The 14,945-nt window shown below is 54.1% G+C and overlaps 1 protein-coding gene across 5 annotated transcripts; it reads left to right on the top strand.

The window, feature by feature from the left end:
- The first annotated feature begins 5,695 nt into the window (after positions 1 to 5,695).
- ZNF263 (zinc finger protein 263) lies at positions 5,696 to 13,661 on the top strand. 5 transcript variants are annotated; one of them, XM_055134110.1, is made up of 6 exons: positions 5,697 to 6,841; positions 7,501 to 7,681; positions 8,113 to 8,147; positions 8,415 to 8,541; positions 11,010 to 11,126; positions 11,729 to 13,661. In XM_055134110.1, exons 1-6 carry the CDS (start codon positions 6,140 to 6,142, stop codon positions 12,895 to 12,897), a joined length of 2,331 nt encoding a protein of 776 aa, XP_054990085.1. In that variant the 5' UTR covers positions 5,697 to 6,139; the 3' UTR covers positions 12,898 to 13,661. The 5 variants fall into 5 exon arrangements, with proteins under 5 accessions (XP_054990084.1, XP_054990082.1, XP_054990085.1 ...); XM_004604159.2 differs by having other exon boundaries at positions 8,074 to 8,147; XM_055134109.1 differs by having other exon boundaries at positions 5,696 to 6,841; positions 8,113 to 8,541.
- The last annotated feature ends 1,284 nt before the right edge of the window (positions 13,662 to 14,945 follow it).

Genomic DNA, 14,945 nt, shown 5'->3' with positions numbered 1-14,945 from the left:
AGTTCTAGGTAGGTGACAGGCAATTCTACGCCAGCACTTGATGAGCACACTCAGGAATGCTAAGATTGTTCCAAAAGTCCAGAATCCAGTTCCCCATGTCTTACTGATGTCCCACACAGCGTTTCTCGTGGGAAGCCAGGGTGCAGTCAGAGTCATGCCTGGCTTTTGATGCTCTGCCACCATGGCACGTTCACACACAGCCCTGCCCAGTTTCTGTTCTTTGAGGAACGGGGCTTTGGAAGCACCCACCCCCAGCGTGATCTGCAGCTCAGACCTGTGCCAGGTCCGGTCAAGCATCCTGGCGACATGGGCAGCGTCAGTGGCACCCTGGTTTTTGTTAGAAGTCACCTGGAGACGTGGCCATCAGCTTCAAAGGTCCCATTTCCAGCACCTGGACAAAATTGTTTGCACGGCCCTGCCGCTTGCATCTCTCATCCTTCTGGGGAATTTTGATTCACGAATGTTGTTTGCAACACAGCAGCTGCCAACAGCTTGGTGTTGGTGCCACACAGGCTGCTTTGCTTTATCTTGCACTGGAGAGAGGACACGGGGGGGGGGCGGGTCACAGGCTGTGCATTGGGAGTCTTGGGGACAGTCCCCAGCCCCGCAGGGCCCCTGAGCCCCATACTCCCTCCCCCACAAAGATATTTTGTACCTTTTCTTGCTTTTTGGGTTACACCCAGGAGTGCACAGGTGTTACTCCTGGCTCTGCACTCAGGAATCACCCCTGGTGGTGCTCAGGGGACTATATGGGATGCTGGGAATCAAACCTGGGTTGGCTGCATGCAAGGCAAATGCCCTACCTGCTGTGCTATCACTCCAGCCCCAGATATTTTGTATCTTAAAGTCCCCATGGCACCGTCCCAGGGCAGGGCTCTGCACTGCCGTGACACCCTGGTGCTTAGTGTCTTGCCCTCACCTGGCGATACTGTCTTCCCAAGTCACAATGTTTTACTTCTAAATTATTGTTTACTCTGGTGTCGCTTTCTCAAATGGCCAGTGAGGCCCCACATGGGCAGGGCTGCCCTCTTCCCAGTCACCCCTGTGGGTGTCCAGCCTTGATGTGACACACCTGTGCTCAAGGCTGCAGGCCTGTCGGCTGGCCAGGTGTCTCCTACGGGCCCACGTGCTGGTCTGGCGTGTGCAGGGTGGGGCCGCACAGTAGCGAGGTGAGGACACTTGCCTCCATGCAGATGACCCTCGTTCGAGTCCTCGAGCCGCACCAGAGGTCACTCCTGGGCACAGAGGCAGGACTGCAGGTTGGAGCCCCAAACAGAGTGCTCAGGGCTTGAGTGCTCAGAATACCACTGAGAGAAAAACTGCCACCCCAAATGTCTTTGTTTTGCTTTTTGGTGCCGGAGATTGAGCTGAGATCTCACACTCTACACGGATGTCCCTGACGCTGCCAATCTCGGCTCTCCCCAGGTTAAAGGGACAATAGTGGGTTGCATACGCTCAGTGGACCTTTGGGGCATTGCCTGGGTGTCCCTGGGTCAGAAATGCCAGTTGGGGGCTGGACCGATAGCACAGCGGGTAGGGCGTTTGCCTTGCACGCAGCCCACCCAGGTTCGATTCCCAGCATCCCATATGGTCCCCTGAGCACCATCAGGGGTAATTCCTGAGTGCAGAGACAGGAATGACCCCTGTGCATCACCAGGTGTGACCCAAAAAGAAAAAAAAAAACAAAAAAAACCTGCCAATGGTGGGGTGGGAACACAGATGCCTGGCAGGTGCCTCTCACACTGAGTCAGAGCTGATGAAATTGTGCAACACGGAGCAGGCTGCTTCGTGTTTCCTGGGGGAAAGCCCTCTCTCTGCACGCCACCCGAGCACCCAGGTCAGCCCTGGTAGGAAGTGGGTTTTCCCAGCCGCAGCAGGAAGCGTCACAATTGATGACAGTTCTGAGGCATGCCCTTGAAAGATGGTGTTTTGACGCCAGAGTCCTTTCTGGGTATGAGGCTCACACCACTTTCATTTTTAGTTTTTTTATACAGACAACCCACAGACGTTTGAGGGTTACACAGAGGTCATTTCCCAGGGTGCTTGGGACTGGGCAGTGCCAGGATCGAACCCGGGCCTTCTGTATGCCACGCATGGTCTCCTGCCCTTGGCGCTCTCTTGCAGCCCCCAGCTCTCATTTTTTTTTTTGACATTTCAATAATGTTGGTAATTAAAGAAAGATAGTATAGTAGGTAAGGTTGCTTGGCTGACCAGGAGAAGGCTTTTCTCCTCTGGTATATGAAAAAGTATTCGCTGTCATTTATTGTGAGGGAAATCAAAAGAACAATGAGAGGGCTGGAGTGATAGCACAGCGGGTAGGGCGTTTGCCTTGCACGCAGCCGACCCGGGTTCGAATCCCAGCATCCCATATGGTCCCCTGAGCATTGCCAGGGGTGATTCCTGAGTGCATGAGCCAGGAGTGACCCCTGTGCATCGCCAGGTGTGACCCAAAAAGAAAAAAAAAAAGAACAATGAAATACCATCTCACACTAGTGAGAGCCGCACAAATCCCGGACACTGGGAATGGGGATTGCAGAGAGAACATGGGGTGTGGGGCGCCTGCTTACATGCAGCCAACCTGGGTTCAATCCCCTGCATCCCATATGCTTCTCTGAGCACTGCTAAAAGCAATTTCAGAGTGAATTATTCCTTTACAATTTTTTTTGAAGTAAACAGATTTTATTTAGAGGTTTTTTTTTTTTTCTTTTTGGGTCACACCTGGCAACGCTCAGGGTTTACTCCTGGCTCTGCACTCAGGAACTACTCCTGGCGGTACTCATATGGGATGCTGGGAATAGAACCCGGGTTGGCCGTGTGCAAGGCAAACACCCTACCCACTGTGCTATCACTCCAGCCCCTTATATACTTTTAAAAACACTTTTTTATATGTCTCTGGCTATCTGTACTTCTTCGTAGCAGAGCTCATGTTCTTTTGGAAACATGCGGGACAATATCAAGGAAATACATATTAGTATTCTAAATATGGTGATGACAGAGATTTCTGTGTTTGACAGAGGTCTAAAGGATGGAGAGTAGTGAGCCATGCACTCAGCACATCCAAAGGCCTGGGGTGAGTGTGTGCAGAGGATCTGAGGGCTCCGTCACTTCCAGACCACAATAAGGACATGGCTGTTAACCTGAGATGAGGGGGGCATGATCTGGCCCAGGCTTTGGGAGAAGCTAGTGTGTATGTGTATGTGTGTGTGTGTGTGTGTGTGTGTGTGAATTTGGCCACACCTGGAAGTGCTGAGAGCTTACTCCTAGCTCTTTGCTTGGGGATCACTTCTACTGGTGCTCAGGGAACCATATGCGGTGCTGGAGACTGAACCTGAGCCGGCTACATGCAAAGCACCTTAGCTGCTGTACCATCTCTCAGCAAAAGCTCTGACTTCTTTAGGAGGAAAGGCAATAGAGCAGGAAAGGTGGAAAGAGAAGAAAGCAATCAGCCACCTTCCAGGGGTCAACAGAAGCGTCAGGGGCTACTCCTGGCAGTGGTGGGGATTAAACTGAGGTCAGCCACATGCAAACCTGTGCTCGAATCCCTGTCCTATCTCTCTGACCTTCGGGGTCATTTTGAACGCAGAGCTCAGTCTTTTTTTTTTAATTATTATTATTTTTTTGCTTTTTGGGTCACACCCGACGATGCACAGGGGTTACTCCTGGCTCATGCACTCAGGAATTACTCCTGGCGGTGCTCAGGGGACCATATGGTATGCTGGGAATCGAACCCGGGTCGGCCACGCAAGGCAAACGCCCTACCCGCTGTGCTATCACTCCAGCCCCAGAGTACAGTCTTATGATACTATTGTTAGTTATTATATTAAAGGCTCTTGGCATTACCTTAAGGCATTCGTGTTGAATCCTGCCGGCTCTGGGAGCTTCTCCATAGTCTGTTTCTCTCATCAGAACTGGGCCACCCAGCTACCTAGCCCAGCCCAGATCTACCACATTTGTTGTCCAGCCTCAAACTAAGAAGCATCCTTGCAGCTGCTCCGTGAGTGGGAACCAGCTCCTGGGTGGGCTAAGAATGGAGGGAGAGGAAGCCATGTTCCCCCGGTGGGCTGAGTGGGCTGAGGGGGCTGAGGGGAGCGAGAATTGCTCCCCTCAGCCGGCACCCCGGGAGTTTCCGTTGCAATATGATAATACTGAAAACTTTGGAAGCAGTGAACACGTATTTTTTAGGTGATATGTCTAGTTGCAGAGTGGCTGGTTATTAAACTCTCCGATTTCGCCTAGGGCTGGAGTGATAGTACAGGAGGTACATGCAGCCGCGGCCGGCTCCATTCCCACACCACATCCCCCAAACGGGATGGCAAGCTAAGTACCAGTGGTTTGGGAAGCTGACTTCCACCCCTGCCCACCACACCTCCCTTCCTCTCACCCAGAAAGCTGACTCCTCTCAGGCAGGCGCCCAGCCGGTCCTGAACAGAGGCTGCGGAGTTGGGAAAGTGCAGGATGCGGCCAGGCGCCACCCTCAGCGCCAAATGGGAAAATGAAAGGCCCCGCCGGGAAAATGAAAGGGAAAGGCCAGGAGGCAGCTTTCCAGACTCTAAGCGTGTTTCCTGTCACACCATATTTAATAATTCAACGAAATGCTGTGCGCGACAGTGTCCGGCGCCGCGGGATGTGTCCGCCTCTCACTGACGGCACAGCACTGTGCACACCGATCTCACGCACGTCCCTGGGACGGGGCTCCGGGAAGAGAGCGGCCCGAGATTATCCCAGTGGCAGTACACGAAGGAGGGGATGCCAGGGGAAGATCCTGCCACAGAGCAGCGAGAGCGCCGGACGCGCACCCCCGATTCCGGGGCGCCTCAGCCGCACTTCCCCCTGTGAGCGCAGGCGCAGCTGACTCTCCGGACTACACCTCCCAGAGGGCTCTGCGCGCGCGGGAGCCAATCGGATCGCGAGTGGGCGGGCCCGCGAGCGTGACGTCTGCCGTGCCGTTGGAGTGATTGGCAGCTCCCACAGCCTATAGCTGCTACAGCTGAGAGGCGCCGACTAGGAGTGGCGGCTAGCAATTCCGGGCGCGGCACGGCCTGGGGGCCTCGGTGCCCCGTCTTGAGCGATGAGTATCAGAAACGTTCGAATGGGCTTAGCGGATTTGAAGTATCAAAATAGTTTTCTGGAGCGGTGGGAAATGGCCCAAATGCCTAAGGCCGAGGTTCCTCATAGTTTGCGCACCAAAGGAGCGACCCCCTCCTCGCCCCTGACCCCCAATTTATTCGTACGAAGTTTGAAGTGCTCCAGGACCGGCTGGGGCTCAAAGCTTTGCATACAGAAACCCTGAGTTCACTCCCTGACATCGCATGGTCCCCTTCCAGTCCCCTAATTGTACCGTGAGGACCTCGTTGCATGAAGGCAGCTCCTGAGCAAAGCGTTTCTGGCAGGCAGGATTCACTAAACCACACTAGATCGGGCCTTCGGGCCTGGTCACTGCAACAGGGAATCAGGAGCCGGGCCGCCCTCTCGGCCTGGGCGGGAAATCGATTCTCCCGGTTTCCTTTTCTAGATAACGTTGGGCGTTAGTGCGGGCCGAGTTCCGAGCAGTCCTCGAGACGCGACATTAGGGTCACTGTGGCAGGCCAAGGTCGGCCCAGGCGGCCACGGACTACATCTCCCAGCACGCCCCGCGGCAACGCCGACCCGGGCGGACGAGCCGCCTCCCGGCCGAACCGCGGTGCCGAGCGAGCAAGCGCCCACCATGGGCCCGGGATTCAAATGTCTGCCGGCTTCAGGGGAGAACGTGGCCCCTTCCTATCAGCCTCACGCCACCGGAGAGCGGGGGACCGCCTTTAGCGCTGTTACCCCCCAGGGAGTGATTAGCATACTTTGCCGTGGGAGTGATTAGCATACTTTGCCGTGGGTAAGAATTTCTCGGACGAGCTTGGAGACAACCCAGCCGCCCAGGCACACCCCGGCAGTGTGGCTTCGCGTGGCCACACCTTAGTAAACCTTCCGGGGGATTGGGACCCCAAGCGCTCTCCGCTTGGGCCTATTTCCTACGAATCGACCGAACGACCCTCCGCGGCCGACCCCGGAGTCGCGTCGCTTCCCCGTGGCCCCGCCCCTAGCCCCGCCCGTGCAGGCAAAGCTTCCTCCTGGTTGGCCGGCGGTAAGCCCGTGCGCGGCGGAACCAATGTCCGGCGCCGGCGTTGGCGAACGTGACCCGGAAGTTGGCGTGAGCAGGCGCAGTGGGCAGGGGACGCCTAACTCGCGCGCGGGGACTTCCGGCGTGGGCGCCGAGCGCTCTGGACTGCGTGAGTCCGCGAAGAGGGGACAAGAGGCCCGCGCGGGTCCCGTCCCGGGGAGGTTCTGGCGAGGGCGGGCCCGGGAGCCGGCCGCGTCCTCCCGCGGGCGTCCCCCTCGCCCCGGCCTCCCGGCGCCGCCGACGCCTGCCATCCTCGCGCGGGGGCGTCCTCCCAGGTGGGCGCAGCCGAGTCCGGGGCCCGGGATGGCGTCGGCAGCGGGCCCCCAGGACCGGGAAGGGCTCCTGATAGTGAAGCTGGAGGAAGACTGCGCCTGGAGCCAGGAGCTTCCCCCGCCGGACGCTGGGCCCAGCCCCGAGGCCTCCCACCTGCGCTTCCGACGGTTCCGCTTCCAAGAGGCCGCGGGGCCCCGGGAAGCCCTCAGCCAGCTGCAGGAGCTCTGCCACGGGTGGCTGCGGCCCGAGCTGCGCACCAAGGAGCAGATCCTGGAGCTGCTGGTGCTCGAGCAGTTCCTGACCATCCTGCCGCAGGAGATCCAGAGCCGGGTGCAGGAGCTGCACCCGGAGAGCGGCGAGGAGGCGGTGACGCTCGTGGAGGACATGCAGCGGGAGCTCGGCCGCCTGAGGCAGCAGGTGAGGACGGAAACTGGCGTTGGCGCGGTTGGATCTCGCTTTTCAGCCGTCTGGGAGGAAGTCATTCTCTCAATTGTCGCCGCAGGGCCAGAATGAGCCCGGAGCGTTTGCGTTGCCAGGCCCCGGAGCTAGTGCGCAGGGTCCAAACCCTTCAATCTTTGGTTCGGAGCAGATTGCTCCCCCTCTTAGGGGCTCAGCACTGCCGGTGGCAGACGACGATGACCGAAGGCTTTCCTCGGCTTTCCCGAGGGCTGGGCGGGAGCGGCAGGCCGTTTGGATCAGTGTCTTGGCGCGGAGCTGCCCCGCGAGCTGGCGTCCACCCAGAGTGAGATCCGGGTTAAGTTAGAATTTCGGGAAAAGCTGTTGGCACTTAGGCGGTGACGGTGTTTGCTCCAGGTCTCCTTGTTAGCACTGAGTAGAAGCACCTAGGAAAGTGTGGGGAAGCCAAGGGGAGCGCGTGCTCCGAGGAAGCGGGTGGGGAGGGCGTGTCGCTGGGCATGGATGGGAGACCCCTTCGCCCTCGGCGCACGTGGGATGTAAAAGAAGTCGGCCGCTGCGTCCCAGGCTGCCCTCAGAATTCTGGGTACCGTCCCTTCCTGCTGCTTGGGTCCTTCCTCTGGGCCCTGTCGTGATGATGAGTGCTGTGGGTTGGTTCCCAGGTCACAAACCATGGGCGGGGAACAGAAGTGCTATTGGAGGAGCCTTTGCCTCTGGAAACAGCACGAGAGTCACCGAGCTTCAAGCTGGAGCCAATGGAGACTGAGCGAAGCCCTGGCCCCAGGCTGCAGGAGCTGCTAGGCCCCAGCCCCCAAAGGGACCCCCAGGCTGTAAAGGAGAGGGGTGAGGAACAGTGGGCAGGTGGGAGGGAAGGAGGAGGGGGCTTTGGGGTTGCCCCTGAGCCATCAGAACGGAGCACCTAGAGCTAGGAGCGGGAATTCTGACCTCTTGGGGTGGGTCTTCCGTGGTGGCCCGGGTTCTTGGGGGAGGATGGGGGGGGTGTTAGTCCGTTTATATGCAGAAGAAGAGACTTTCCTTGCTGGCTGAATGTTTGGAGCCTTGACTGCTGCTGGCCGGGAAGGGTGCGTTTCTTCCTCTGCCCTGCCTTTCTCCAGCCTTCTCCTGCCTCTGGCACCTTAGTCTCCAGTCCTCGAGGCAGAGGCTGCGGGTGGGGCACTGAGTGGGTTTCCGAGGATCAGGAGTGCCACTCTCACCATGATTTCTGTTACCTTCAGCATTATCTGCTCCCTGGCTTTCTCTCTTTCCTCCTGAAGGGAACATGGAAGACAAGGAGATGACGGGGTCCCAGGTAATGGGGAAGTTGCCTTTGTCTCTCTCCCAGCGCCTTCCCCCTTTCTCTTGTTGCTCGAGGGGGGTGCTTCTGTCACTTGGGGTCCTTTCTCTCCTGCCGCAAACATACCACCTGCCTTTGTTGTCTCCTTTACACCTCACTGTAGGCTTGGCATTCGACCCCATGAATATCTCCTCAGCACCCCTCGTTTTTGCCCCGTTAGACCACGACACTCTGAATTACCCATGGTGTCTCCGACTAAAGGCGGGTTTTGTGCTTTTTCAGTTGCCTGAGAGCTTAGAGGACGTAGCTATGTACATCTCCCAGGAGGAGTGGGAGCAGCAGGACCCGAGCAAGAGGATGCTGTCCCGGGACACGGAGCAGGAGACCTATGACCCTGTGGATGCGCTGGGTAAGAACAGTTCTCCAGGGATGAGCACTGAGTCTTACCTAACCATGGTCTTGGCTCGATACCCACTTCCCAGATAGAAGGTTATGTGGTTTGCCAGAAGATCTCCGTTTGTTCAAAGTTCTCTGGCCCAGGATCAGTTAAACATCTACCTGATGGCACAGTTGGCATATTTATGGGCCCCAGATGTCAGATCCAAAGCTGGGTGGCAGAGTCTGAGCTGTATTGGACTTTCTGGGTCAGGAAAATATCAAATCCAAGTACTAGCATGCTGTGTCTTTATGCCTGCAAACCTCCAGGTGCTTATTCTCACCTTATGTTCCACTAATATTTTCGTTTTGGGGGCCATATGGGGTGCCAGGGATTGAGCCTGAGTTGGAGTGTACTAAGGGCAAGTGCCTTACCCACTGTGTTACCTCTTGGCCCCATCCACTAATATTTTTATGCCCTTTCCTGAAGCCTATTTAAGAGGAAGTTGAGGCAACATGCTTAGCAGCTGCCCCAATCCTTAATTCAAGAAGTAGAAATTCTGCAGGAGAATTAAAATGCATCTTTGTGTTGAATTACTGTGCAGAGATTTAGAAATGCAAGGGGAAACTGATGGTTGGATTTACGTAGCATATGTGAGATATCGTAGAACTCTTTCAACTTTTCTGTATGTTTGAAACATCTGTCTCGGGGCTAGAGAGCTAGTGCGGGGGTTCCTGCGCGTTTCTTGTCTGTGCTGACCCGTGGCTCCCCCAGCACCGTCAGTGAGTCCTGCGGGTTCCCAGCGCTGCTGCTTGCTCTCGGTAATCCCTGGCACCAAGTGGTCTGAGCGGCGCTGCTTTCTTGGGTTCTCACACTGAGCCACTGGTGGGCCAAGAATCACCAGGAGGGGCCCCCAGACCTCCTGAGCATTACTTGAGAGAATCTCAACATGCTGCCCTGCCGAAGGAAAAAAGAAGTAGTTGGAGAAATCCTGGAGCAGAGAGAATAGCTTAGATGTGTGGAGTGCCAGCTTTGCATGTGGGAGGCCCCAGTTTGTTCAGCACCAACTGGGCCTCTTTGCACTTCGAGGCCCCTCAAGCACTGGAATGGGTGTGTGCCTACCCATTCCCCCAACAAAAGTGAAGGAAATATTTAAAGATAACATAGGGGCTGAAGAGATAGGACAGTAGGTAGGTGCTGGCCTTGTATATGTCTGACCTGGGTTCAATCCCAGGCATTCCTTATGGTACTTCAGACATTGCCAGGAGTAACCCCTGAGCATCTCTGAGTGTGGCCAAAAACAAAACAAAAGTATAATAAAAATAACGTTAAAATGGACAAGATAGTACAGTGGAAAGGGTGTCTGCCTTGCACGTGGCTTACCTGGTCTTGATCCCCGCATTCCATATGATCCCCAGGCATAGCCAGGAATAATTCCTGAGAACAGAGCCTGGGCATCTCTGGGTGTGGTCCCAGACCTGTAAACTAAAACAATAATAAAACTTTTTTAAAAATGAAAAAAAGGGGGGGTGCTGGAGAGACAGTACCGTGGTTTTTCTGGGAATCACACGGATTGTGCGATTCCTCACGAATTGTGAGGAATCAAACCCAGGTCTACTGTGTGTAAGTTACATGCTCTACCTGCTGTACTATCCAGCCCCCAGTTGACAAATTCTTGAAAATAAACTGCTTAGAGTCTCTGTAGGAGTTGGAAAGAGGTTTTCCACACAGCTCAGAAATGACATTTGGGTTGTAACCTCATGTTCTGTCAGAGCCTAACAGTCCTTCTGAATTTCCATCACATTTTATTTTCTCCTGCAGTTGCCAGATCAGATTTAGTTCCATATATGTTAATGTCACACTTGAGCCAGGATATAGTATGGCGTTAAGGCACCTGTAGTGCCTAAGCTGCACGTGTGTCTGCATTTATTTGATCCCCAGCATCACATGTAGTCCTCTGAGCACACAGCCAGAATTAGCACTGCAGGTATTGCCCCTTGAAACAAGTACAAAACATCACTTTGACCTTGTTCATCGAATAGTTGTTTTGGTTACAGAATCATTCAGTTTTCAAAAACAAAAATAAACAGTTGTCATTGCAAAAAAAGAAAAATCCCAGCTCCTACTGGGGTGTAGGAAGAAAGACATTGTTCCTATACCCAGTTTCTCTAAAAGTGACTGCCAGGAGCAGTTTCATGTGTTTGGATGATTTTGCCAGACTTCCTGCATTGTCCATGTCCATTGAGTAAGCGGCAGGAATAAAACTGTTTTTTTCCCTCTTGCCTGATAAATGGAAGTGGTAATTTAGTTTCATTTGGGTGGCTGCACCAGGTGATGCTCAGGGATTACTCCTGGCAATACTCGGGGTACCATATGGGATGCCAGGGGTCAAACCCTGATTGGCTGTGTGCAGGGCAAACACCCTTCCCACTGTCCTACCTCTCGGACACCACTTCCCTGGAAGTGGTGATTCAGAAATCTGTTTCTTTCATTGCGAGCAGAGTCTCAGGATCCCAGTCAGGAGATGCTGAGCACCCAGATGGAGCAAGGGGGGAAGCTGTGGGAACCCAGTTACCAGGCTTGCAAGGAGGGCCTGAGGCTCCGAAGCCCAGCTCCAGGTACGAACTGCAGTGAGGCCCCCCCTAGCCAGCCTCCTCCTGTTGTGTGTATGTGCCGCTTTGCTTCTGTCCCCACTGCCCACCTCGTCCCGGTGACGCATGTCTGTCTTTTCTTTCTGGGCTTCCCTGCCCACCCTCGGCCCAGGCCTGCTCCATGTGACCCACATCCAAGGGGCCGAAATCAGATTGAGTTGGAGGGAGGTAGAGGCCCCTGTTCTGAGATGGGTCTGAGCTGGCGTCCTGAGTGATGTGTGATCCCTCTCCAGGGTACGGGAAGTGTGCAGGGTGGGGGTGGGGGGGAACTGGGATGAAAACAGCTCTCTGGGCTTCTTTTTTTTTTTTGGCCTTTTGGGTCACACCCATCAATGCACAGGGCTTACTCCTGACTTTGCACTCAGGAATCACTCCTGGCGGTGCTCAGGGGACCATATGGGATGCTGGGAATTGAACCCGGGTTGGCCCCGTGCAAGGCAAACACCCTACCTGCTGTGCTATTGCACCGGCCCCCTCTCTGGGCTTCTGACCCGACACAGCAGCAGGCTCATTGATTCCTTTCACCATTGTAGAAATGATTAGGGGTTTGGTTTCTCTTGCTGTACCAGGCCAAGAGAAATTTGAGAACCAGGAAGAAAATGCTCATTCTGTTTTCCCTGAGAGCGTCCATCCTCAGGTGCTGCTCCCTGGCCAGGCCAGGGGGGAGGTCCCCTGGAGTCCTGAGCAGGGAAGGCCTCAGGACAGGCCTGAAGGGCACTGGGAGCCTCACCCTGAGGAGCGGATGGAACAGTCTCTGCTGGGAGCCACGGGTTGCCGAGAATTGGGGCGACCGAAGGAACTGCAGCCGAAGAAGCTCCATTTGTGTCCATTGTGTGGCAAAAATTTTTCTAACAACTCGAACCTAATCAGGCACCAGAGAATCCATGCGGCCGAAAGACTGTGTATGGGTGTGGAGTGCAGTGAGATCTTCGGGGGGAATCCACACTTTCTGTCCCTGCACAGAGCACACTTGGGAGAGGACGCCCACAAGTGCCTTGAATGTGGAAAAAGTTTCAGTCAGAACACGCACCTCACTCGCCATCAGCGCACGCACACGGGCGAGAAGCCCTATCAGTGTAATGTGTGTGGAAAAAGCTTCTCTTGCAACTCCAACCTGCACAGACACCAGAGAACGCACACGGGGGAGAAGCCCTACAAGTGCCCCGAGTGCGGGGAGATCTTCGCGCACAGTTCCAACCTCCTCAGGCACCAGCGAATCCACACGGGAGAGAGACCTTATAAGTGTGCTGAGTGTGGAAAAAGCTTTTCTCGTAGTTCTCATCTTGTCATACATGAAAGAACTCATGAAAAGGAGAGGCTTTTCCCCTTCTCCGAGTGTGGAGAAGCCGTGAGCAGCAGCACCCCATTTCTTACACCTCACGGAACCCCCAAGGCAGAGAAGAAACTCTTTGAATGTTTGACTTGTGGGAAAAGCTTCCGGCAGGGCATGCACCTCACCAGACACCAGCGGACGCACACCGGAGAGAAACCGTACAAGTGTACCCTTTGCGGGGAGAACTTCTCTCACAGATCCAACCTGATCAGGCACCAGCGAGTTCACACGGGAGAGAAGCCCTACACCTGCCACGAGTGTGGAGACAGTTTCTCTCACAGCTCCAATCGGATTCGTCACCTGAGAACCCACACAGGAGAGAGACCCTATAAATGTAACGAGTGTGGAGAAAGCTTCTCTCGGAGTTCCCGCCTCATGAGTCACCAGAGGACCCACACCGGCTAGAACAAGGGGTTTTCTCCGGCCTGCGCCAGGTGGCGTGTGCAGAGCGTCCCGATGTCAGGAGCTGGCACTCCTTGCCCAGCTGACGAGTGACTGACATTTTGACAGTCATTATGATATCATTGGAAAAGCGGTGCAGAGGCCGCGGAGGATTCATATAAAACTGAAAAGGAATTCTGTCAGAACTGATGTGGCAGGTCTCTGAGGGCATCTGCCAGGGCAGAGTTCCTGTCAGTCCATTCTGGGCCAGGTGCGTCTGCCCCTCTGGATGTCAGCCAAGTTGTGAGTTGGGTGCCTTCCCTGCGTTTTGGGAATCGGTGGTTTCTTTGTTACTGCCTTCGCGCTTGGGACAGTCGGCAGCAGCTGGTAGGCTCCTGGATCTCGGGCAATCAGGAGGCAGCAGAAGACTGGGAGCTGCAGCCTTCCCCGAGCCCTCGCACCCATGACCCGCCAGGGGTAGCAGTTGGCAGGTCATGCACACAGAGTTCAGAAGGACCCAGGGGCTTGAGGGAACTAGGATGACGTGATTTGCTGATCCTGATCAGCCCAGGAATTGGCAGTGGAAATAGGAGACTGCATTAGTCTGCCCTTTGCAGAAATCGTGACTTTCTCCACTTCTGTCAGAGAAGAGAAACGGTTTTCCATTGAAGGGTTCCATGAAAGATGGAGTCCCTGGGAGACTTTGAGAATGTGGACCCTAGAAAGCCTCAGTAGGGATCATTCCTTTCTCTCTTGGAAATGTTTGGTAATAAATATCTTCATTAAACATGAAAGTGTTGAGTCTTTCTTGAGAACCTTTGTCTCCTTCCTCTTTGGTTAGAGGACTGGCTGCTTTGGGCGTTTAAGTCGGTTGGGAAGGCTGAGGTACTGGACTATGACCAGTGGCAGGTCTAATACAGCCACCTAAAGTTGTACCCTAAGGGTTTCAGGTTGTCTTTGGTGTACAGCAATAAAAATGTCTTAGAGTCTCAGCTTAGTGACTACTTTTTCAGGAAAAAACGATGTTCTTGTTTTTGACAGAATTTTTTTTTTTCTTTTGGGGTCACGTTCATCGATGCTCAGGGTTATTCCTGGCTCTGCATTCAGGAATTACTTCTGGTGGAGCTCAGGAGATTTTTTTTTTTCTTTTTGGGTCACATCTGGCGATACACAGGGGTTACTCCTGGCTCTGCACTCAGGAATTACCCCCTGGCGGTGCTCAGGGTACCATATGGGATGCTGGGAATAGAACCCGGGTCAGCTGTGTGCAAGGCAAACACCCTACCCACTCTGCTATTTCTCCAGCCTCTCAGGAGATCTTTTTTTAAAAAACTTATTAGTGAATCATCGTGAGGTACAGTTACAAACTTATGAACTTTCGTGTCTGCATTTCATACAGTGATCGTTTACCCATTCCTCCAGTGCCCATTCTCCTCCACCAGTGTTCACATTATCTCTCCCGCCACCCCCACCCCATCCCCACCACCCCACCCTGCCTCTGCAGCAGGGCATTTTCTTCTGTTCTCTCTCCTTTTGGGTGTTGTAGTTTGCTATAGAGGTATTGAGTGGCCATCTTGCTCAGTCTATAGTCTGCTTTCGGCACGCATCTTTCAACCTGAATGGGTCCTCCCAACATCCTCTACTTGGTGTTCCCTTCTCTATCTCAGCTGACTTCTCCCCCAGCATGTGAGGCCAGTTTCCAAGCTGTGGGGCAGACCTCCTAGTCCTTATCTTTACTACTTTTGGGTGTTAGTTTCCCATTCTGTTACTTGATATTCCACAGATGAGTGCGATCTTTCTATGTCTGCCTCTCTTTCTGACTCATTTCACTTAACAGGATACTTTCCATGTTGATCCACTTATATGCAAATTTCATGACTTCATCTTTTCTAACTGCTGCATAGTATTTCACTGTGTAGATGACACAGTCATCTGTTTTTGGGCACTCTGTTTTTTTCCAGATTCTTGCTATTGTAAACGGTGCTGCAATGAACATACAAATGCAGATGTTATTTCTACTATATCTTTTTGCCTCTCCGGCATATATTCCCAGAAGTGGTATTGCTGGGTCA

This window comes from Sorex araneus, chromosome 4, assembly GCF_027595985.1.
Source record: "Sorex araneus isolate mSorAra2 chromosome 4, mSorAra2.pri, whole genome shotgun sequence".
Lineage (NCBI taxonomy): Eukaryota > Metazoa > Chordata > Mammalia > Eulipotyphla > Soricidae > Sorex > Sorex araneus.
Note: the sequence above shows the minus strand (reverse complement) of the source record. Positions and strands in the feature narration are given on the sequence as shown.

Coding starts and splice junctions, on each gene's coding strand:
- ZNF263 (XM_055134107.1), top strand. CDS start 6,140: ATGTCCGGCGCCGGCGTTGGCGAACGTGACCCGGAAGTTGGCGTGAGC. Junction 8,542..11,009: donor TGACCCTGTGGATGCGCTGG/GTAAGAACAGTT, acceptor CATTGCGAGCAG/AGTCTCAGGATCCCAGTCAG. Junction 11,127..11,728: donor GCTCCGAAGCCCAGCTCCAG/GTACGAACTGCA, acceptor TTGCTGTACCAG/GCCAAGAGAAATTTGAGAAC.